This window comes from Mustelus asterias, chromosome 13 (genome assembly GCF_964213995.1).
Source record: "Mustelus asterias chromosome 13, sMusAst1.hap1.1, whole genome shotgun sequence".
NCBI classification, from domain to species: Eukaryota; Metazoa; Chordata; class Chondrichthyes; order Carcharhiniformes; family Triakidae; genus Mustelus; species Mustelus asterias.
Window position 1 is genome coordinate 10,108,406 of NC_135813.1, and position 23,872 is coordinate 10,132,277.

At 47.1% G+C, this 23,872-nt stretch overlaps 1 protein-coding gene across 1 annotated transcript in view; it reads right to left on the minus strand.

The window, feature by feature from the left end:
• Positions 1-21,805, minus strand: part of LOC144503048 (uncharacterized) — a 35,146-nt gene extending 13,341 nt beyond the window's left edge. The window contains exons 1-8 of the mRNA XM_078227551.1: positions 21,710-21,805; positions 18,014-18,289; positions 14,960-15,164; positions 13,175-13,358; positions 11,176-11,285; positions 9,124-9,819; positions 7,132-7,488; positions 6,516-6,680 (exon numbers count right to left, since the gene is read on the minus strand). Coding sequence (XP_078083677.1) covers positions 6,516-6,680; positions 7,132-7,488; positions 9,124-9,819; positions 11,176-11,285; positions 13,175-13,358; positions 14,960-15,164; positions 18,014-18,289; positions 21,710-21,805 — 2,089 coding nt within the window. The remainder of the gene's footprint in view (positions 1-6,515; positions 6,681-7,131; positions 7,489-9,123; positions 9,820-11,175; positions 11,286-13,174; positions 13,359-14,959; positions 15,165-18,013; positions 18,290-21,709) is intronic.
• Positions 21,806-23,872: the final 2,067 nt, after the last annotated feature.

Below are 23,872 nucleotides of genomic sequence, written 5' to 3' on the forward strand. Positions count from 1 at the left end.
ATAGGGGGGTAGGGCCGGGGTAGGATTGTGGTCGGTGCAGACTCGATGGGCCGAATGGCCTCTTTCTGTACTGTAGGGTTTCTATGATTTCTATGAATTCCAACTCATGGAAGAATGTGGTCACCTGAACTTACAAAGCAGATTTTTCTAGGTGCTAATGGCCATTTCCTTTATAAAGTCCCCGCCCTCCCCGCCTACAATATTCTCCTAACCCTCCCCACCCAATTAAAGACAATGATGAGACTGTTCCACTGATGCAAACAGCCACAGACACCATCCTGACTTGGAAATATATCACCATTTCTTCACTGTCGCTGGGTCAAATTCCTGGAACTCCCTTCCTAACAGCACTGTGGATGTACCTACATCACATGAATTGCAGCGGTTCAAGAAGGCAGCTCACCACCACCTTCTCAAGTTTTTATGTTTCGTTTATTTAGCCGTGTCACAAATAGGTTTACATTAACACTGCAATGAAGTTACCATGAAAATCCCCTTGTTGCCACAATCCGGGCACGCTGAGGGAGAATTTAGCACGGCCAATGCACCTAACCGACAGGTCTTTTGGACTGCGGGAGGAAATCGGAGCTCCCGGAGGAAACCCACACAGACACGGGGAGAATGTGCAGACTCTGCAGAGGCAGCGACCCAAGCCAGGAATTGAACCAGGATCCCTGGCGCTGTGAGGCAGCAGTGCTAATCGGGTCAACTAGGAATGAGCAGTAAATGCTGGTCTCGCCAGCAAAGCCCACACCCTGTGAATACATAAAATGAAAATTGTTGGATTAGGGAAAAACTGACCAAATATCAGTCAGACAAATGAATCCAACCAGAAAATATTGTTTAAATTCCTCATTGAAAGCTGGGACTAAAGGAATTTAGAACATTTATGTCAATTTAGGGGAGATGGTGGCATGGTGGTATTGTCACTGGACTGATAATCCAGGGGACAAGGGTTCATATCCCACCATGTCAGCTGGTGAAATTTCAATTCAATGAATAAAAATCTGGATTGAAAAACTAGTCTCAGTATTGGCGATAAAAGCAAAATACTGCAGATGCTGGAACCTGAAACAAAAGAAACAGAAAATGCTGGAAAATCTCTGCAGGTTTGGCAGCTTCTGTGGAGAGAGAATGTGAATGATCCAGACCCGGAACGTTGGCTCTATTCTCTCTCCACAGATGCTGTCAGACTCAGTAATGGTGACCATGAAGCCATTGTTGTAAAAAAAACAATCTGGTTCATTAATGTCCTTTAGGGAAGGAAATCTGCCATCCTTACTCAATCTTCTTTTTATTCATTCATGGGACATGGGCGTCGCTGGCTGGCCAGCATTTATTGCCCATCGCTAGTTGCCTTTGAGTCTTACATGTGAGCCACAGCAATGTGGTTGACTCTTAACTGCCCTTCTGAAATGGTGCGGTATACAACTTAGGGACGGGCAACAAACGTTGGCCTTGCCAGTGATGCTCACCTTGCATGAAAGAAAATAAATTATTAAGCTTGGGCCAAGATTTCAGCTAGCGGTAATTGTTTAAACCTGCTGGGAGTATTTCGACTTTGGGCATCAGTGTAGAACATGTCTTTCTTAGTGAGAGGACACAGAACCAGGCAATGTGTGGGTACGGGCTTGTTGGTGTAAACTAGATCCTGTAGATGGTACATATGGCTGGCATCGTGCACTGGTGACAGAGAGGATGGAAATCGAGTTCAATGGTGTTTTGTTTCTTGATGTGTATCAATTATTCAAAGATTGAATCATTAGTACATATATTTAATTTCTTTTTATGAGATGCTAATTAAGGAGCTATATAAAGGAGCTCTACAAATAGAACTAATGGACACATCTTGTGGCGCAGTGGGTTAGCTTCCCTGTCTCTGAGCCAGAAGCTCCGGGTTCGAGACCCACTCCAGGATTCGATGGTCAAGGAAGGTGCGTTTATAACGCGGCCAAACAGGTTGAGTATCGACCTGAAACATCCTTCCAAACACGCCAATGATTGGCGGTAAAAGCGGGAGAGACTCCTGGTCAGCCAGGCTTGATGTGGAGTGACGTCCCTCAAGCTGCAAGCCCACTGGAGACAGACTAGTGAGTGACCTGTTCCAGGTAAAACCTCGCCGTGGGAGCAGATGAAACTCTGCTTTGTGTGGCACTAGGTGCAGGAAGAGAAACAACAACAATAACATCAAGTAGAACTGTGTAGAATGAAGGTCCAGGACAGAAACAGGTCATTGGACCCAACTAGTCCAGTCCCCACATGAACCTCATCCTGTCGCTCTTCATCAGACCTTAATCAAAACATCTTTCTATTTCCTCCTTTCTCAAGCTCGTAGTCAGCTTCCCCTTAGTTGTATCTATCCTCGACTGTTCATTGTGGAAGGCTAGTACGATCATTTGTGACCTCAGGGATGGTTGCCCCCACCCTTTTGTGAGACCCCCAGACTCAAGTAAGGGCCCCATGTTCAGGGATGCGAGTCATGGTGAAACCGGTGGTGATGGGGGAAGAGCTAGAACCTCGAGGGTCAAGGACAAAGGGTGCTTCAGGAATAGGACTTGTGTTTCCTTTAAGTGCTCAGGAGAAAAGTGATGGAAAACCACCTCACGTATTCTTTTCCACAATCATGTTGCTCGTTCCTTACTGAAATTGGAAATGGGAGGCTCCCGCAAGTGACTGAAGAGGAAAAGCGCGACAGTGAGGCGTGGAGAAAGGTGCAGAGGAATTGCCCTTGGGCTGATCACTACTCCTTTAAGGAGCTGGTTCCATATTCTCAACAATCTCTGGATAAAGAAGTAAATCCTCAACTGTCTACTGGGCTTATTAGCAACTATCATACCTGATCTCCTGCCTAACTTATCTCTACTTTCTCCCGAACAAACCCTTCCATAATTTTAAAGACCTCAATTAGATGGACCCAATGTCTTTTCTTGTCTAGAGAAAAAAGAGCCCCAACACATTCAGTTTTATACTGACAGTTATAACCTCATTTTCACCGTGGGCGGCACAGTGGTTAGCACTGCTACCTCACAGCATCAGGGACCCTGTTTCGATTCCTGGCTTGGGTGACTATCTGTGTGGAGTTTGCACATTCTCCCCGCGTCTGCGTGGGTTTCCTCCGGGTACTCTGGTTTCCTCCCACAGTCAAAAGATGTGCAGGTTAGTTGCATTGGCCATGCTAAATTGCCCCTTAGTGTTAGGGGCATTAGTTAGGGTAAATGCATGGGGTTGTGGAGATAGGGCCTGGGTGGGATTGTGGCCAGTGTAGACTCGATGGGCCTCCTTCTGCACTGTAGGATTCTATGATTCTTTTTTCGCAGGGAAGGGGAGTCCAAAACTAGAGGGCATAGGTTTAAGGTGAGAGGGGAAAGATTTAAAAGGGACCTGAGGGGCAATTTCTCCACGCAGAGGGTGGTGTGTATATGGAATGAGCTGCCGGAGAAAATGGTTGAGGCAGGTTCAATAGCAACATTTAAAATGCATTTGGATAAGAACATGGATGGGAAAGGCTTAGAGGGATCTGGGCCAAACGTGGGCAATTGGGACTAGCTGGGGGGGGCACCATGGTCGGCATGGGCCGGTTGGGCCGAAGGGCCTGTTTCTGGGGAAGTTTTTCACAGAGGGTGGTGGGCGAGTGGAATCGGCTGCCGTCAGTGGTGGTGGAGGCAAACTCATTAGGGTCTTTTAAGAGACTCCTGGATGAGTACATGGGACTTAATAGGATGGAGGGTTATAGGTAGGCCTAAAAGGTAGGGATATGTTCGGCACAACTTGTGGGGCCGAAGGGCCTGTTTTGTGCTGTAGTTTTCTATGTTTCTGTGCTGTATTGCTCTCTGACTCTGTGACTCTTGGTTCTGTACCACCGATAAATAGTAACTGTTCAGCTCTGGTCAGAGGGGAAATCCTGTTTTTCATTTCCAGCTTCCTTCCTGTCCAGCCTTTTCCAGGATCGTTACTGGAAAACCCAAAACAGATTTGAAAATGAGTGGTGTAAGTCTCACAGGATCCAACCAATTATCTTCACATTACCACTCAGAAACCACAGAAAAAAGTGCCCATCTATTCAATCAAACCTGAACTTTAAAGATGTTTTATCAGGATAGCTTGATAACCATACGATTTTTTAAAAACAAACCGAGAATGTTGGAAAAACTCAGCAGGTCTGGCCACATCTGTGGGGAGAGAGAACAGAGTTAAAATTTCAAGTCCATTGGTTCTTCATCAGAACTAAGGGGGAAGGAAAATCTGTAACATACTGTGCTGTAGATGGAAGAGATAGCAAAAGTGTAGCCAACTTGAGGGCAGCACGGTGGCACAGTGGTTAGCACTGCTGCTTCACAGCGCCAGGGACCCGGGTTCGATTCCCGGCTTGGGTCATGTCTGTGTGGAGTCTGCACATTCTCCCCGTGTTTGCGTGGGTTTCCTCCGGGTGCTCCGGTTTCCTCACACAGTCCGAAAGACTGCTAGTTAGGTACATTGGCCATGCCAAATTCACCCTCAGTGTGCCCGAACAGGTGCTGGAGTGAATTTTCACAGTAACTTCATTGCAGTGTTAATGTAAGCCTACTTGTGACACTAATAAATAATAAATAAACTTAACTTGAGAGCAAGAGATAGATGTCCAGGTGCGGGGGAGGGGGAAGGAGTGATTTTGCATTGAGACCAAAATGTATGAGATGTAAAAAAGGGGTTAAGATGGAGGAGAAAGGTCACAGTCTAAAGTTGTTGAACTCAGTGTTGAGTCCAAGAGCTGTAACGTGTCTAATTGGAAGATAAGATGCTGTTCCTCCAGTTTGCGTTGGGCTTCACTGGAACATTGCAACAGGCCAAGGATGGGCATGTGAGCATGTGAGCAAGACGCTGAGTAAAAATAGCAAGCAACAGGAAAGTTGCGGCATATTTTTTAATTTGTTGATGGGACATGAGCGTCGCTGGCTGGGACTGCATTTGTTGCCCATCCCTAATTGCCCCTTGAACTGAATGGTTCATTTCAGAGAGGCAGTTAAGAATTAACCACATTGCTGTGGGTCTGGAGACACATGTGAGCCCAGACCAGATAAGGAAGGCCGAATTTTTTCCCTAAAGAGCATTAATGAACATGATGGATTTTTGTGACAATTGATTATAGTTTCGACTATGACTCCTTTTCAATCCCAGGATTTAAAAAAATGAGGAATTAGCCTGGAAGTTGGGGACCATGGATATTGGTAAATATAATTAAAAATCTTGAGAGAACCCCAATTATGAGCCAATTTCTTTTAAATAGGTAGCAAATCCCTCCATCGAGGGCCAAAATTATTTTTTATTTGTCCATGGCATGTGGGCGTCAAGGGCTGGCCAGCATTTATTGCCCATCTCTAGTTGCCCTTGAACTGAGTGGCTTGCTAGGCCATTTCAGAGGGCAGTTGAGAGTCAACCACATTGCTGTGTCTCTGGAGTCACATGTAGGCCAGACCAGGTAAGGACGGCAGATTTCCTTCCCTAATGGACATTAGTGAATCAGATGGGTTTTTCCGGCAATCGACAATGGTTTCATGGTCATCAGTAGATTCTTAATTCCAGATATTTTTAACTGAATTCAAATTCCATCATCTGCCGTGGTGGAACCCGGGTCCCCAGAACATTAGCTGAGTTTCTGGATTAATAGTCCAGCGATAATACCACTAGGCCATCGCCTTCCCTAATGCCAGAAGTCAAAATCCGCCTGGCAAGTTTAATAAACACCAGCTAGTGAGAATCTTAGCCCAATCTGAATGTGATACCCCGGAAGACCAGCTAAGGATATTGTATTTCAGGTACTGGGGGGGATAGGAGGGACAGGAGGCACAGCCGGGGCGATTGGAGGGATGAACCCTCCAGCCCCAGTGTTGGAGCTGTGAGGATGGTCATTATCTCCAGGGGAAACATCCATGGATCATGTCGCAGCCATAAAGGATGGCGCTTCCATTCCTGGATCTGTCTGGGAGGCCACCTCAATATGCCAACTGGTCCCCACTGGCAAGGGCCCGTCCCGATGCTGGTAATTGCCAGCAGAACAGGAAGTGGCTATTAGTTGATCAATAATCAGTCATAGAATCATAGGATCATAGAATCCCTACAGTATAGAAGGAGGCCATTAGGCCCATCGATTCTGCACCGACCACAATTCCACCCAGCCCTATCCCCATGTATTTACCCTACCTAGTCCCCTTAACACTAAGGAGCAATTTACCATGGCCAATCCACCTAACCCGCATATCTTTGGAGTGTGGGCGGAAACCGGAGCATCTGGAGGAAACCCACGCAGACACGGGGAGAATGTGCAGATTCCACACAGTTACCCAAGGCTGGAATTGAACCCGGGTCCCTGGCACTGTGAGGCAGCAGTGCTAACCACTGTGCCACTGTGCCACCCAGTCAAGTCGAGTCAACATGGTGTGTGGAGCAGGCTTGTTGGGTCAACAACTGGTTTTCTCTTGCCCGCCAATGTTGTACGTATGTAAAACAACCCCCGAGCTTGTGAGAGTTATTTTCCTCACCGATTCCTGTTTGCCCGTGTGTTGGGTTCTTTGTTTCTTCCTCACTGTCCTGTCGCTCTTCGCTTTTGCTGGCCTCACTGCTGTCACTGAGCTCAGCTTCTGACCGGACACACTCAGAACCCTGGATGGCCGAAACCAGCCTCTCTCGGACCCACACAGCCAGCTCTGCTTCAGAAACAGTCACAAATAAATATATCACTATAAACATACAAAAAGATATTTAAATGAGGGGCCGCAGGTAGAGAGGAGGCGCAAAGTGATGACACATGTTCAGAAAGTAATATTCCAGTTAGATTCCTCTGTCATTCTCACAAGCATTCTTAGCTCAGTTATATAATCCCCCTGACACTAAGGGGCAATTTAGCACGGCCAATCCACCTAACCCGCACATCTTTGGACTGTGGGAGGAAACCGGAGCACCCGGAGGAACCCCACGTGGACATGGGGAGAATGTGCAAACTCCACACAGACAGTGACCCAAGCCAGGAATCGAACCCGGGTCCCTGGCGCTGTGAGGCAGCAGTGCTACCCACTGTGCCACCGTGCCACTGAAAGAGTGGCTGAAAGATTTTATTCCTTACGATAACAGTCGGACCTCCATCCCATTCCTACTCACCGTCTTTACTGAACTGTTTGTCTTTGTCCAGCTGGGTTTCTGGTTGCTGATTAATCTTTTTGCTCAGTCTCTCTGCATTTTCACTGTTGCTGCGTTGAATGTTCTCCTCTTTGCATTCTTTCTTGAGTTCTCTGCTCGAAACATCTTCTTGCCTCTGGTCTGCAGACTCTTTGTCCATTGATACTTGCTGCATAACATCAAGTCTATCTTTGATTGGTGTTTCTTTGTTATTTATTGTTGAATTCTGCACCTGAATGTCATTCCCGAACACCTTCCCTGTATCTTCTACAATCCTGATTGCTCCTTCAAGGCTGTTGGGATGGTTGTCAAGGGTTCCAGCTCCATTTCTCAGGCAACCTGACAATAATGTCGACAGTTTGTTTCCCCATGAATAATTTTAAAATCACCAACTTTGTAATGGTTACACTGGAGTTTTTACAGCGGAGACAAGTGTGAGTTAGAGTGAGGGGCACAAGTGGGGGATGGTGCAGAAACTGTACCTCTTTCCTTGTATCTCCATAACTGAAATGAAAATGGTGAAGCTTTCTCTCCCAATGACAACAATACTGGGCAAATGCGTTGCCAGGTGTAACACCTAGCCTTTGTTACCAGAGGGTTCCTGGTTTAAAGTTTTAAAAAAAATTATTTATGAGTGTCACAAGTCAGCTTACATTAACACTGCAACAAAGTTACTGTGAAAATCCCCTAGTCGCCACACTCCGGTGCCTGTTTGGGTACACTGAGGGAGAATTTAGCACAGCAAATGCACCTAACCAACATGTCTTTCAGACTATGGGAGGAAACTGGAGCACCCAGAGGAAACCCACGCAAACACAGGGAGAACAAACTCCGCACAGACAGTGACCCAAACCTGGAATTGAACCCAGGTCCCTGGCACTGTGAGGCAGCAGTGTTAACCGCTGTGCCACTGATGCGCATCAATTGGACACGAGGCTCAAAGCTTCGGTAAAAGAAGGCTTTTATTAACTAACAATGGAGCTATCAGAACTTTAACACACTATCCCAGACTGAAGGGGTCCCATCCGAGCAGGGGGTCTTATACCTCTCCCAGGAGGCGGAGCCCGACTGGGATGTGCCACAACAGTCACAATCACAGGTGTATCAATCCCACCCTAGCCCAACAACAACATTATACAATCCCACAGTAACCTATATACATTCCCATAGTGCTGGCCAGCCCTGGCCCAGTACTATCCAGTGGGAACCAACGATGGTTCACCACAGCCACCATGCCACCCAAGGTTTAATTGACACCTCATTCTGCTCTCAGTTAAGGAGGTATTTGGAATGCCAGGAATTCCCTCAGTAATGTTGAACGAGGGACAGTGGTTAGCACTGCTGCCCCACAGGGCCAGGGACCTGGGTTCGATTCCAGCTTTGGGCCACTGTCTGTGTGGAGTTTGCACGTTCTCCATGTGTCTGCGTGGGTTTCCTCCGGGTGCTCCGGTTTCCTCCCACAGTCCAAAGATGTGCGGGTTAGGTGGAATTGGCTATGCTGAATTGTCTCTTCGTGTCAGGGGGACTAGCTAGGGTGAATACATGGGATTACGGGGATAGGGCCTGAGTGGGATTGTTGTTGGTGCAGGCTCGATGGGCCGAATGGCCTCTTTCTACACTGTAGGGATTCTATGATTCAATGATATTTGCCCGGTATCAGCTGTTAAATAATTGACGGCAATAACGCGATCATAAAGTGTAACCTGAGTGTTGTAAACATGGACTTCAGTGAAAATAGAAATCGGGAGAGAAGCAAAACGGGTTTCCAGTTATCACCTCCAGCTATCCAGCTATCACCTTCTGTACATCATCACCGAGTCAACGGCTCTTCACTCTGATTTCAATGGATGCGTGCACAATAGATAAATTAAAGTTTTAAAGTTTTTTAAAGTTTATTTATTAGTGTCACAAGTAGGCTTACATTAACACTGCAATGAAGTTACTGTGAAATTAAGTAACACTTGCATTACTCACCATCTCCCACCGCTTCGTTCCGTGTTACAGAGACCACATCTCCATCTTCCAGGTCATTTGGTTCCTTCTGCCTTCGCTCTTTCTCCCGTATCATCTTTCCAACATCTTCAGTCACACGATCAACAAACTTTCGATCCTTTCCCTCAGCATCCTTTCTTGCTGCCCTTCTCCTTATCCTCTTCTTTCTTCGTTTCTTCCTCACACTCCTGCCTCTCCCAGAGTCATTGCTGTCCTCACTTCCCTGATCAAAGTTACTCTTATCTGCTGGGAAAGAATCTCTCTTCCAATGCCGTGCTTCCAGTAGCCCCCTTGCAGTATTTTCATTCCCAGTTGACGTTTGGCTACTGCCCTCAGCGCTATCGACCCTCTTTAATCTCGGACACAGCTTTTTCTTCAATATCTTTCTCACCGACCTCTCCTCCTCACCCATCCAATCACCACCATCAGAACCTGGACTTGGCATCGTGTTGTTCACCTTTGAAACTTCGCTCCACATCCATCCACCGTTCAGTTTTATCTTCTGCTGCATTCCATCATACAGTGACTTCTGGTTGCTTCTGCCCTTTCCTGAACAGGCTGGAGTTTGCTTTGATTTAAGCATTTCAGGATCAGAGTGGCTAGGAGTTCCATCACTCACGGTTATCTTGCCACCTCTCTCACTCCTGAATGAACTGTGCCCTGACTTTGGCGTGATCCCTGCAGAGAAAAAGTGGACAATTTTCTTTTGAACGAAGGGCGGGGTTTTCCGGACGCGCTCGCCCCAAGACCAGGAAATCCCACCCGAGGTCAACCGTTGCATGGTCTTCCCCCTGCCCACGACGATTCCCGTGGTGGGCGGGACGGGAAAATTCCGCCCAAAGTGTGTATTGATCTGACTGATTATCGCTCGTCAGGCGAAATCTTACCAGAAAATGGCCGAGTGTTGGGTCCGGCACGGAACAAGGTGTGTTTCGGGGCGAATCTTATGGCTCATTAGTATTGATTTCTATCTCCCATGAGTATCGCACCGCTCCAGTGGCACATTCCCTCTGTTCCCCCTTTTCCCCCAATGGTTTAACTGTTACAAACACTGGGGAGCTCCATATAAACAGCTCCCAGCACTTATTCCACAACGACTGCATGGGATGGCAACCAAAGTCCTCTCAGGCTGAAGGGCATGGAAGTCAGCAGGCCGCCTCAACCCCAGCTGTGAATCCTGGGGGGACACATCACCACAATGGGAGGGTGAGGAAGATTAAGAATCCGTAGGCACTGAGTGGGCACAGGTGAATATAGGCATTATTGTAGTAAGGTCACCGGTTTGTTCTGAGTGTTTGGCAGTAGATTTCACTTTGTTCACCCACAGAGCCTCCACCCTGTCTGTTCGTGCCACCAAGCCTGGGGGAAGCCACCGGTCTCATCGTTCATTGCAGTGCTCTGTCCCTCCCACCCTCTTGCCAGCCCCCATTGGGGCATGGCACTCCCTCAGTTGCGATATGGACAGGAACCCAGGAAGGAGGATGTGGGAAGCGCTGCCCGCATAATGCCTTCACAACCCCTTGGTGCCCCCACGTGAAGGGAGGGTAAGCGTAAGTGAACCCTCCCGACCCCTCTCCCTGAAATGGCGATTCTGGGACCCCCAACCTTGGCCCTGAGTTGAGCTTTACTGCCCATGCGGTTGAATGTCAATGGTTAGATTCTCTCTTGTTGGAGATGGTCATTGCCTGGCACTTGTGTGGCATGAATGTTACTTGCCACTTACCAGTCACACAGCTGGATATTGTCCAGGTCTTGCTGCATTTGGACATGGACTGCTTCAATATCTGAGGAGTCGCGAATGGTGCTGAACATTGTGCAATCATCAGTGAACATCCCCACTCCTGACCTTATGATGGAGGGATAGTCATTGATGAAGCAGCTGAAGATGGTTGGGCCTCGGACACTAACCCTGAGAAACTCCTGCGGAGATGTCCTGGAGCTGAGATGACTGACCTCCAACCGCCACAGCCATCTTCCTTTGTGCCAGGTATGACACCATCCAATAGTGAGGTTAAGAAATAATGAGCACCTTACCATTTTCTGATCCATCATCTTCAAAGGTTAAATCTCCTTTTATTCCAGGGCACGCTTCCTCTGGCGTTTGGTTCCTCCTGTATTGTCGGTAGTGAGGAGCCATCAAACACCTGTTTAACACACAGAGGTGACATTTTCTTTGGTCGCTATGGTGACACGGAACTATGATGTAAATACATTTATGGAGATCTTTGTCCAGTAAAATTGTAAACAGGATCTTTAAAAAAGTTACAGTATCACTATGCATAATGTTTAGAAGAATCCTGACTCCAGAGGTACTTAGAGAAAAAAAGGAGCATTTTGCAATTTTTTTGTTCACCAAATGAAGACAAATGTGTGCTCTGCTCTGTCCAAGACCGCAAGAAACTACAAAAGGTCATGAACGAAGCCCAGTCCATCACGCAAACCAGCCTCACACCCACTGACTCTGTCTACACTTCCCACTGCCTCAGAAAAGCAGCCAGTATAATTAAGGACCCCACGCTCCCCGGCCATTCTCTCTTCCACCTTCTTCCGTTGGGCAAAAGATACAAAAGTCTGAGGACACATAACAGCTGACTCAAGAACAGCTTCTTCCCTGCTGACAACAGAACTTTTGAATGGACCTAGCTTATATTAAGTTGATCTTTTTCTACACCCTAGCTATGACTGTAACACTACATTCGGCACTCTCTCCTTTCCTTCTCTATGAACAGTCTGCTTTGTCTGCATAGCGCGCAAGAAACAATACTTTTCACTGTATCCCATTACATGTGACAATAATAAATCAAATCAAACCAAAGACAGATTTGTAGCTTTTATACATCGATTCCTCAACGCCAGCAGGGAATCTGTCTTGAAGGGAGCGCGGGTCAGAGAATCCACATTAGTGCTTTAGTCTTACAGTTAAGGGCAAGGGTGAATATTCCTTGAAAAAACTGTGAGCAAGGATTCAGTTTGCATTTGAAGCCGCAACAGGAATTTCAGCAAAATTGCAGCCCCCAATATAACACCCTATTATAACACAACCCGGTAGAATTCTAACAATTTTCAATGTGCTGTCTGAAAGGGCGCTGGAAGCAGATATAATCACAATTTTCAAAAGGAAATTAGAATCATAGAATCCCTACAGTGCAGAAGGAGGCCATTCAGCCCGTTGAGTCTGTACCGACCACTATCCCACCCAGGCTCTATTCCCGTAACCCCACATATTTACCCCGCTAATCCCCCTGAGACTAGGGTCAATTTATCATGGCCAATCAACCTAACCAGCACATCTTTGAACTATGGGAGGAAACCGGAGCACCCGGAGGAAACCCACGCAGACATGGGGAGAATGTGCAAACTCCACACAGGCAGTGACCCGAGGCTGGAATTGAACCCGGGTCCCTGGTGCTGTGAGGCAGCAGTGCGAACCACTGTGCCACCGTGCCGCCCCAATTAGACTAGATGTGTTGAAGTCAACAGTATAGGTCAAATTAAGGGGGGACGGGGCTTGCAAGATAAGAATATGACAGAGGAGGGAAGAGAAGATTAGATTATGCCACTAGAATTAGAAGAGGAAAAAGTGAAGGAGGCTTGATTGGAACATAACTGCCAACACGGTCTGGATGGGCTGAAGGGCCTGTTCCTGTGCTGTATATCTTATGTAATGTGATGCTGGTTAGCTCAATTGGCAAGACAGTTGGTTCAAGATGCAGAGCGATGCCAACAGCATGGGTTCAATTCCCGTACCGGCTGAGGTTATACATGAAGGCCCTGCCTTCTCAACCTTGCCCCTTGCCTGAGATGTGGTGATCCTCGGGTTAAATCACCACCAGTCAAAGGGGAGAGAGAGAGCAGCCTATGGTCATCTGGGACTATGGCGACATTTCAATGTGATGCAATAAGTTTTGACTTGGCAAAGCTTTGGGGAGAGAAGGGGAAATAGGACTAATTGGGCTAAAATCCTTCAACAAACCAGCACAGGAGCAATGGGTTGAACGGCCTCACTCTCTGCCGGATGTTTGGATGCTCCTACCTGTAACAGGGGGTTCCTCCTCTAACACGGATTACACGGAAGCAGCTTAACTTTCCCTGTTGAAAGCCAGATGGGTACTTGTGTTCACAGCACCAGCTGATGCGGGCAGCCACCATTCCATTGACGTAGATTGTAGCACTGAATGGAAATCCAAAATGGCGCCTTGAGGCAAACTGGAATTGTTCTGGGACACAGGAGAGCAGATATGTGTCAATCCATCGCTGGTAACTCCAACTGACTCTGTTTAGTCAAATTTGAGGGGGGAGGGGGGTGTTCAATGGTATCTACTATCAAATGCATTTGTGTAGCTGGTTGGTGAGGACACAATTGAATTCATCCAGCCCTCCCACATCCTTCCCAAGTAGCCCTTCTTTGTGTATGCCATCTTTCTTGCCAAGGTTTACACAGAACCACTTCAACAGAATTGCTAGTTAATGGACTTCAGCTTTCCACACTAAGACAAGACAAGGTTCTGACTACAGCCAGTGACCATAAGACCATAAGAAATAGGAACAGGAGTAGGCCATTCGGCCCCTCGAGCCTGTTCTGCCAGTAATAATAGGCAGGCAGATTATTACTTGGATGGGTATAAATTGACAGAGGTGGATACTCAACAAGACCTTGGTGTCCTCGTGCATCAGTCGCTGAAAGTGAGCGCGCAGGTACAGCAGGCAGTAAAGAAGGCAAATGGTATGTTGGCCTTCATAGCGAGAGGATTTGAGTATAGGGATAGGGATGTTTTGCTGCAATTGTATGTGGCATTGGTGAGGCCACACCTGGGGTTTGTGGGCAGTTTTGGTGTCCTTATCTGAGGAAGGATGTCCTTGCTGTAGAGGGAGTGCAGTGAAGGTTTACCAGGCTGATTCCTGGGATGGCAGGTCTGTCATATGAGGAGATTAAATCGGTTAGGATTATATTCACTGGAGTTTAGAAGAGCGAGAGGTGATCTCATGGAAAATTATAAAATTCTAACAGGGTTAGACAGGGTAGATTCAGAAAGAATGTTCCCAATGGTGGGGGAGTCCAGAACTAGGGGACATTGTTTGAGGATAAGGGATAAACTGTTTAGAACTGAGACGTGGAGAAATTTCTTCACCCAGAGGGCGGTGAATGTGTGGAAGTCACTACCACAGAAAGTAGTTGAGGCCAAAACATTATGTGATTTCAAGAAGAAAATAGATATAGCTCTTGGGGCTAAAGGGATCAAGGGATATGGGGAGAAGAGGGGGTCAGATTATTCCATTCGATGATCAGTCATGATCAAGATGAATGGCGGAGCAGGCTCGAAGGGCTGAATGGCCTCCTCCTGCTTCTAGTTTCTATATTTCTACATTTCTGATAGGATCTTTGCTGATCCGACATTCCTCATGTCCATTTTCCTGCCCTTTCCCCGTAATCCTTGCTTCCCTTACTGATCACAAATCTATATATCTCAGTCTTAAATATACATAAGGGGGTGAATTTTACCATCCTGCTGCCACGGGAATCGGAGCGGGCGAGGGGCAGATCATGGAAAGGTCCGGGTGGGATTTTCCGGTTTCGGGGTGAGCAAGGCTGGAAAATCCCGTCAACGGACTCTGGCCCCACAGCTCTCTGCATCAAGGGGTTCCAAAGACTCACAACCTTCTGAGGGAAGAATTTCCTCCTCATCGCAGTCTTAAAGTGGCGTCCCCTTTAATCTGAGTCTATGCCCTCTGGTTCTAGACTCTCTCAGGAGGGCGAAACATCCTCTCACCCTGCCACGCATAAAATGATGAAGACACAGCATACCACTTGTAACCCTACCTCTCCGAGTAAGATGTCCTTTGTATACACAAATAGTTTCTGCTCCACAGATTTGTTGGTACACCTTCAGTTCATCTCGAGGTTCGGTATTCCGAGCAGGAATCTTCAATTCCCTCCCAAGGTACAGCATTGTGATATGGACATTGGAATGCTTGGCTGGCCGTAGAACCTTCTGGCAGTCTTGTGGAGGACAGGATACCTGTATCTAAAGAAATCATCTTTAGATTTATTCAGTTTTGACATTTAAACAGAATGACAGTAGTTCAGTAGCAGTATCTCAGTGAATCAATGCACTGTCTAATGCCAAGCTGGACCAGTCAGACCATGGGACTGTCTTCCAGGTGCTGGCAAAGATCTCACAACTGTTCTCATCGTTCTGGGCCAAGGAAGGGAGAATTCAGATAGTGCCCATCCTCTTTCTCATATAGAAACATAGAAACATGGAAGATAGGAGCAGGAGGAGGCCATTCGGCCCTTCGAGCCTGCTCCGCCATTCATCATGATCATAGCTGATCGTCCAACTCAATAGCCTAATCCTGCTTTCTCCCCATAACCTTTGCTCCCGTTTGCCCCAAGTGCTATATCCAGCCCCCTCTTGAATACATTCAATGTTTTGGCATCAACTACTTCCTGTGGTAATGAATTCCACAGGCTCACCACTCTTTGGGTGAAGAAATGTCTCCTCATCTCCGTCCTAAATGGTCTACCCCGAATCCTCAGACTGTGACCCCTGGTTCTGGATTCCCCCACCATGGGGAACATCCTCTCTGCATCTATCTTGCCTAGTCCTGTTAGAGTTTTATAAGTCTCCATGAGATTCCCCCCTTCATTCGTCTGAACTCCAGCGAAAACGATCCTAACCTAGTCAATCTCTCCATCAAGTGAATGGACATAGACATTTTTAAAGTTAAAGCACTATATTGGACTACTTAACCCAAACACTGAAGTAATTTCCTGTGTGGTATTTTATCCTGGCTTTGCTGAAGTCTAAGTATATTGAATCTACTTTCCTGATGCAATGTGAATTTCAGAATTGACAATGGGCGGGATTTTCCGGCCGCACTCTCCCTGAAACTGGAAAATACTGTCCAAGGTCAACGGACCTTTCCATAATCTGCCCCTTGCCCACTACGATTCCCGTGGCAGGCAGAATGGGAAAATTGGCCCCAATGCCTGAGTTAGGCTCATGTACCGAGAATATCTACTTAGGAGGAACACAGGAGGGCAGATAGTTGCCATGGAACTATACCGCAACAAGCGTCAACACCTTCAGTGAATGAAGGGGAAAGATTGGTACAGAAGGAGACAGTACTGGTTCACAGAATCGCTACAGTGCAGAAGGAGGCCATTCGGCCCATCAAGCATGCACCGGCTCTCCAACAGAGCATCGTTACCCAGACCCTATCCCCGTAACACCACATACTTACCCCACTAAGCCCCCTAGCTTACACATCTTGGAAAACTAAGGGACAATTTAGCATGGTCAATCCACCTAATTTGCACATCTTTGGGCTGTGGAAGGAAACCGGAGCACCCTGAGGAAACCCACGCAGACACGGGGAGGACGTGCAAACTCCGCACAGACAGTGACCCAAGGCCGGGAATTGAACCCGGGTCCCTTGTTAAAGGATTTCATCAACTGAAGTTTGGAGCCCGAATATTTGCTGTATATCTCTGACTGTGTTGCTGCGTGCTATAAACATAGGATTATTACTTCAGTGCAACATTTCTATATGTTCAGTTGGTAAAATAAATAGCAAAGGAACAGTAAAGTCTAAGTACTGTATCCTTCTAAAAGTCACAGAAGAACATTGGACATAAACTATGGCTTAACTCTGCTCAGAGAATGGGGAAAAGTCACCTATTTGTTGAAGGACAACATCACGGATATGCTCCTGAAGAATTCTCCAGCAGATCTTTCTGTAGATGTTGATGTTTGATAAAAGGTTTGGACGGCACGGTGGCACAATGGTTAGCACTGCTGCCTCGCAGCGCCAGGGACCCGGGTTCGATTCCTGGCTTGGGTCACTGTCTGTGTGGAGTTTGCATGTTCTCCCCGTGTCTGCGTGGGTTTACTCCGGGTGCTCCGGTTTCCTTCCACAGTCCGAAAGACGTGCAGGTTAGGTGCATTGGCCATGCTAAATTCTCCCTCAGTGTACCCGAACAGACACCGGAGTGTGGCGACTAGGGGATTTTCACAGTAACTTCATTGCAGTGTTAATGTAAGCCTACTTGTGACACTAATAAATACTTAAAAGAATTATTACAGAAATGAATAGCTCTTTATCCCTAAACTTAGTCACTCTATCATTGGTGGTTATACCTTCAGCTGCTGAAGCCCTAAGTTCTGGAATTCCCTCCTAAACTTTTCCACTCATCTCTACTCCTTCAAACCTGCTTCTTCAACCAAGTGTTTGTTCGCCTGTCCTAATATCTAACTTAGAGGCTCAGTGTCAACTTTTGTCTGATAATCATTTCCAGGAAACTCCTCGGGTCATTTTAGTTTTTAAAGTTTATTAATTTGTTTCACAAGTAGGCTTACATTAACACTGCAATGAAGTTACTGTGAAAATCCCCTAGTTGCCACACTCCAGCGCCTGTTAGGGTGCACTGAGGGAGAATTTACCATGGCCAATGCACCTAACCAACACGTCTTTCGGACTGTGGGAGGAAAGCGGAGCACCCGGAGGAAACCCAGGCAGACACGGGGAGAACATGCAAACTCCGCACAGACAGTGACCCAAGCCGGGAATCGGACCTGGGTCCCTGGCGCTGTGAGGCAGCAGTGCTAACCACTGGGCCACCATATTTTAAAGGTGCTTGATAAATACAAGTTGTTTTTGTTAATCATATAGGAACAAAGGAACATAGGAATTATGAACAAGAATAGGCAAATTCAGCCCTTCAAGCCTGCTCCGCTATTCAATCAGATCATGGCTGATCTCTCCCTGGTCTCAAATCCACCTCCCACTTCTCACAGACAGACCACAGCGTCAGCTCCCCAAGTACAGTTACTTATACAAAAGAGTGAAGCACGATTCTCATGGCCGCTACCTTTCTGTTTTGGAAGCGGTTTTGTTCCATCAAAGACGACTTTCCCGTCCTCTCCATCTTTATGTCAGGTGCCTTGCTTGAAAGTCCTAATGTCCTGTGTAAGTGGCTGGATGAAGGGCAGTTGTGGGTCATTCCGGTAAGATGTACAGAAGGTTGCCGGAGGCTGAGGTTCTTCGCTGGATGGACAGACACCCTCTTGCTTTGAATGACAGGGAGGCACCTATCACTGTCCTGCTCACTGCATGAGTTCCACTTGCGAAGCGTCTCATTCTCCAACTGCAATAACAACAGCACTTTGCGTGAGATTGGCATGGTTACATAGACATGGCAATGGTTAAATATGTGTAACATAGGAGGGTATAAATACAGGGGGAATGAGAGGATATAAATAGAGGGGAATAAGAGAGTAAAAATAGAGGGAAAGTAAGAGGGCAAAAAGAGAGGGGGAATAAGAGGGTATAAATAGAGGGGGAAGATATGAGGTTTTTAAAAATTCATTTGTGGAACATGGGCGTCGCTGGCTGGCCAGCATTTATTGCCCGTCCTTAGTTGCCCTTGGAGGGCAGTTGAGAGTCAACCACATTGCTGTGGCTCTGGAGTCACATGTAGGCCAGACCGGGTAAGGACAGTAGATTTAAGAAGGGGAACAGAGACTTCCCCGGGAATTATAGACCGGTGAGTCTCACTTCTGTTGTCGGCAAGATGTTGGAAAAAATTATAAGGGATAGGATTTATAGTTATTTGGAGAGTAATGAATTGATAGGTGATAGTCAGCATGGTTTTGTGGCAGGTAGGTCGTGCCTTACTAACCTTATTGAGTTTTTTGAGAAAGTGACCAAGGAGGTGGATGGGGGCAAGGCAGTGGACGTGGTATATATGGATTTTAGTAAGGCGTTTGATAAGGTTCACCATGGTAGGCTTCTGCAGAAAATGCAGATGTATGGGATTGGGGGTGATCTAGGAAATTGGATCAGGAATTGGCTAGCGGATAGGAAACAGAGGGTGGTGGTTGATAGTAAATATTCATCATGGAGTGCGGTTACAAGTGGTGTACCTCAGGGATCTGTTTTGGGGCCACTGCTGTTTGTAATATTTATTAATGATCTGGATGAGGGTATAGTTGGGTGGATTAGCAAATTTGCTGATGACACCAAAGTCGGTGGTGTGGTAGACAGTGAGGAAGGGTGTCGTAGTTTGCAGGAAGACTTAGACAGGTTGCAAAGTTGGGCCGAGAGGTGGCGGATGGAGTTTAATGCGGAGAAGTGTGAGGTAATTCACTTTGGTAGGAATAACAGATGTGTTGAGTATAGGGCTAACGGGAGGACTTTGAATAGTGTGGAGGAGCAGAGGGATCTAGGTGTATGTGTGCATAGATCCCTGAAAGTTGGGAATCAAGTAGATAAGGTTGTTAAGAAGGCATATGGTGTCTTGGCGTTTATTGGTAGGGGGATTGAATTTAGGAGTCGTAGCGTTATGTTGCAACTGTACACAACTCTGGTGCGGCCGCACTTGGAGTACTGTGTGCAGTTCTGGTCCCCACATTACAGGAAGGATGTGGAGGCTTTGGAGAGGGTGCAGAGGAGGTTTACCAGGATGTTGCCTGGTATGGAGGGGAGATCCTATGAGGAGAGGCTGAGGGATTTGGGATTGTTTTCGCTGGAAAGGCGGCGGCTAAGAGGGGATCTTATTGAAACATATAAGATGATTAGAGGTTTAGATAGGGTGGATAGTGATAGCCTTTTTCCTCTGATGGAGAAATCCAGCACGAGGGGGCATGGCTTTAAATTGAGGGGGGGTAGTTATAGAACCGATGTCAGGGGTAGGTTCTTTACCCAGAGGGTGGTGAGGGATTGGAATGCCCTGCCAGCATCAGTAGTAAATGCGCCTAGTTTGGGGGCGTTTAAGAGATCCGTAGATAGGTTCATGGACGAAAAGAAATTGGTTTAGGTTGGAGGGTCACAGTTTTTTTTTTTTTTAACTGGTCGGTGCAACATCGTGGGCCGAAGGGCCTGTTCTGCGCTGTAATGTTCTATGTTCTATTTCCTTCCCTAAAGGACATTAGTGAACCAGATGGGTTTTTACGACAATAGTTTCGTGGTCATCAGTAGATTCTTGATTCCAGATATTTTTTATTGAATTCAAATTTCACGAACCTACCATGGCGGGATTCGAACCCAGATCCCCAGAACATTAGCTGAGTTTCTGGATTAATAGTCTAGTGATTATACCAGTAGGCCATCGCCTCCCCAGGGTATAAAGAGAGCAGTTGGATGGGGGGCTGAGCATGAGGAAAATACAAATAGACATAATAAAAAGCTGGAAATTGTAGGAGAAGCAGCTTGGAATGAATAACTTTTGTCCTCAGACTCTCTCCCTCCCCTCGTCCAGTGGAGCCGTAGTTTTCCAGTGCCTCAACCCTGCCCACAGGGCCCCCCTTCCCCCTGCCCGACCACTCAGACCTCTTCCCCTTGTATCCTTCTATACCCTCTCAAATATCCATAAAGCCCAGCTTTTTAATCTAACCTTCCGTCATCGCTTCTACCTTAACAGATAATAGGTAAACATACGAGGGGAAAGGACTAGAAGGATATGCTGGTGGATTTAGATGAAGCAAGCTGGGAGGAGCATAAAACACGGACATAGACCAATGGGATTAATGGCCTGTTGCCACACTGCACCAGTTCAATGCAGGATTCACTCTCTTTATTCCTCTACGTGGAGATATCTAATATATAAACACAAGTTCTTAACATTCCACTTTCTCTTTGAACCTAAAAGAACTATAGCTCTTGGAGCTAAAGGGACCAAGGGATATGGGAGGAAGGGGGGATCAGGATATTGAATTCGGTACAGTGGTTAGCACTGCTGCCTCACAGCGCCAGGGACCCGGGTTCGATTCCACTGTCAGTGTGGAGTCTGCATGTTCTCCCCATGTCTGCATGGGTTTCCTCCGTGTGCTCCGGTTTCCTCCCACGGTCCAAAGATGTGCGGGTTAGGTGGATTGGACATGCTAAATTGACCCTTAGTGTCAGGGGATTAGCAGGGTAAATATTACGGAAATAGGGCCTAGGTGGGACTGTGGTGGAAGCAGACTCAATGGGCTGAATGGCCTCCTTCTGCACTGTAGGGATTCTATAATGATCAGCCATGATCAAGATGAATGGCCTCAAGAGCAGGCTCGAAGGGCCGAATGGCCTACTCCTGCTTCTAGTTTCTATGTTTCTATGTAACAAGTCCTAAGACTCATGTCTTCGGCGTGCTACTTGCGACAACCTCCGTCCACTCCGTAATAGGCATAACCTGGCTGCTTTCTGGGTTTGGACGTTTCAGTTGTTGCTAAATGGCACCTTTGAGTGATGAGGCCTCCTCCTCCTTCAGGCCCTGTGTTCTACGAGGGCATTGGCGACCACGGACTTCCATTGGATTGGTCCATGACTGTGCTTGGCAGAGCACTGTGGTGGTTTTGTGCTGACTTCTGCAGTGTGGTTGACCAGGAAACTCTCCCGCTCTTACCTCCTGCCGGCAGACAAGTTGGAAGGATTTACGGATTGGTAATCAAATCTGTTTGGGCACGGGGCTTCCCTGGCCATCAGGTCCTGAACCCAGAGGTTTGGATGCGACCACTAGCTGTGCCACAAGACCTCCTCCTGGGTAACGGATACTTTAAAGATATAAAGAATATATTGGAGAAGTTACCTGATAGAGGTCCGAGACATCTAAGTCTTCTAATAAGAAAAATCCACCTCCTCCGTCCGTATTCGAGGTGAGAGCTCGGAGGCGAACCGGTCTCATATTCCCACCAGGAGCAGGCTGTTGACAGGCTGGCTAAGAATAGGGATCATGAGTTATGACTCCTGGAATTATGTGAGGTAACGCTAGACTTTCCGGCTTAAAATGTAAATAAATCTACTGACATCTGCCATCTTACAGCTCTGTTACTGGTGACAGAGAGTTGGTGAAAAAACTGAGACTAAATGGTCTCTAGGCAAGCGAAAGGTAAGGTGGCCTTAGCCCCGGATGACCATAGGCCCCTTTGAGGGGGCAGAGCTGACTGGTGGTGATTTAATCTGAGGACTACCACACGTCAGGCAAGGGGCGAGGTTGAGATGGTGGAGCCTTAATGGATAACCTCAGCCGGTACAGGGTGCAAGTACTGACAGACCAAAGCCAGCTAAAACATACAGCTGTTAATCATCACCAATGTTGCCTCCATTTTTTTTATTTCTTGCGTGTGGCCTATTCATGTCAATGGACAGTAACCTTCCAGACGCACAGGTGCACCTTTGAGGGAACATTGACCATCCTTTGAGGCCTGAACCACAAAAGACTCGGTGAAAATGTCAGCAGGTAGCAGTCGCAACGCCCACACAACCTCACTAATATATCAGACAGCAGTTATTCTCAGGGTGTTTATTGGGTAGGGTTTGTAATGCTATGGAAACTTCTAGATTTTTCCCTTGGGGAACTTTGAGGCGGGGATTCTCCTTTGAATAAAAGTGGATGAATACCTGTCCCCATTCTCTGTGATTAATGACCTAATCAAATGGAATTCTCTGAATTGAGATTTCCACTCCATCTGATGAAGGAGCAGCGCTCCGAAAGCTAATGGCATTTGCTACCAAATAAACCTGTTGGACTTTAACCTGGTGTTGTTAAAACTCTTACTGTATTCTCTGAATTGACCAGTGTGCAATTCTAGAGTGTTCACCACCCGTGACCCTACTGTTCCCAATGCTCCAGGATTTTCCTACAGTCTCCTCGGAACTCAAGATTCATTTTTTGGACATTCCCCTGAGCAACGTGAGAAAAAGACATTTCTCTTTCATTTACTTTCAACGCTTTTGTTTTCAACTTACAAATCTTTCGGAGCAGGAGTAAAGACTCGTTTGACTCATTGGGCGGAATCTTACTGGCACGTCCGCCCGAGGTTCGTACAATCCCGCCCAAGGCCAATGGAGAATTCCGTTCTCCGAGCCTCGCCCGACCCCGGAATCGGGGTGGGCGTGCTGGCAGCCATAGTTGAGAACCTTCCAATCAGCCAACACAAAGTCAGTGTGCTTTCCAATGGATGTGAGAACGCAACACGACACAAGGATACATGTGTCAAGTTTTTATTTTCATCTGTGGGACATGGGCATCACTGGCTGGTTAGCATTTATTGCCCATCCCCAGTTGCCCTGGTTCAGAGGGCATTTGAGAGTCAACAACATTGCTGTGGCTCTGGAGTCACATGTCGGCCAGGCCAGGTAAGGACGGCAGATTTCCTCCCCTAAAGGACATTAGTGAACCAGATGGGTTTTTCCGACAATCGACAATGGTTTCATGGCCATCCATAGATTCTTAATTCCAGATATTCCCCGGTCCCCAGAACATGAGCTGAGTTTCTGGATGAATAGTCTTGCGATAATACCACTAGGCCATCGCCTCTCCAATGGCAGGAATGTGGGGGTGGAGTGGTTCATGAAATCACCTGGAATACCTCCAACCACAGTTGGTAACCAAAGAACAAAGAACAGTACAGCACAGGAACAGGCCCTTCGGCCTACCAAGCTTGCACCGATCGCGCTGTCCTATGTAGACCAACAGCTTGTATCCCTCTCTACCCTGCCTGTTCATGTGCCTATCCAGATGAGTCTTAAATGTCTTAACCCTAGACCAATACTCCATCCCCACCCCTCCACCGCCCCCCCCCAACCCCCACCCTCCCACCTCCATCGTTCTGACAGCGATGAGCTAGGGCCATTATTTGGTCTATTTTCTTAAATCACATGGAAGGGGTGACCACTGGTGTTGGAGGATTGAGAACCACACTGCCATTTTCACTCCACCGCCCTGGCTGAGGAGAAGTCAAAGGTTGCA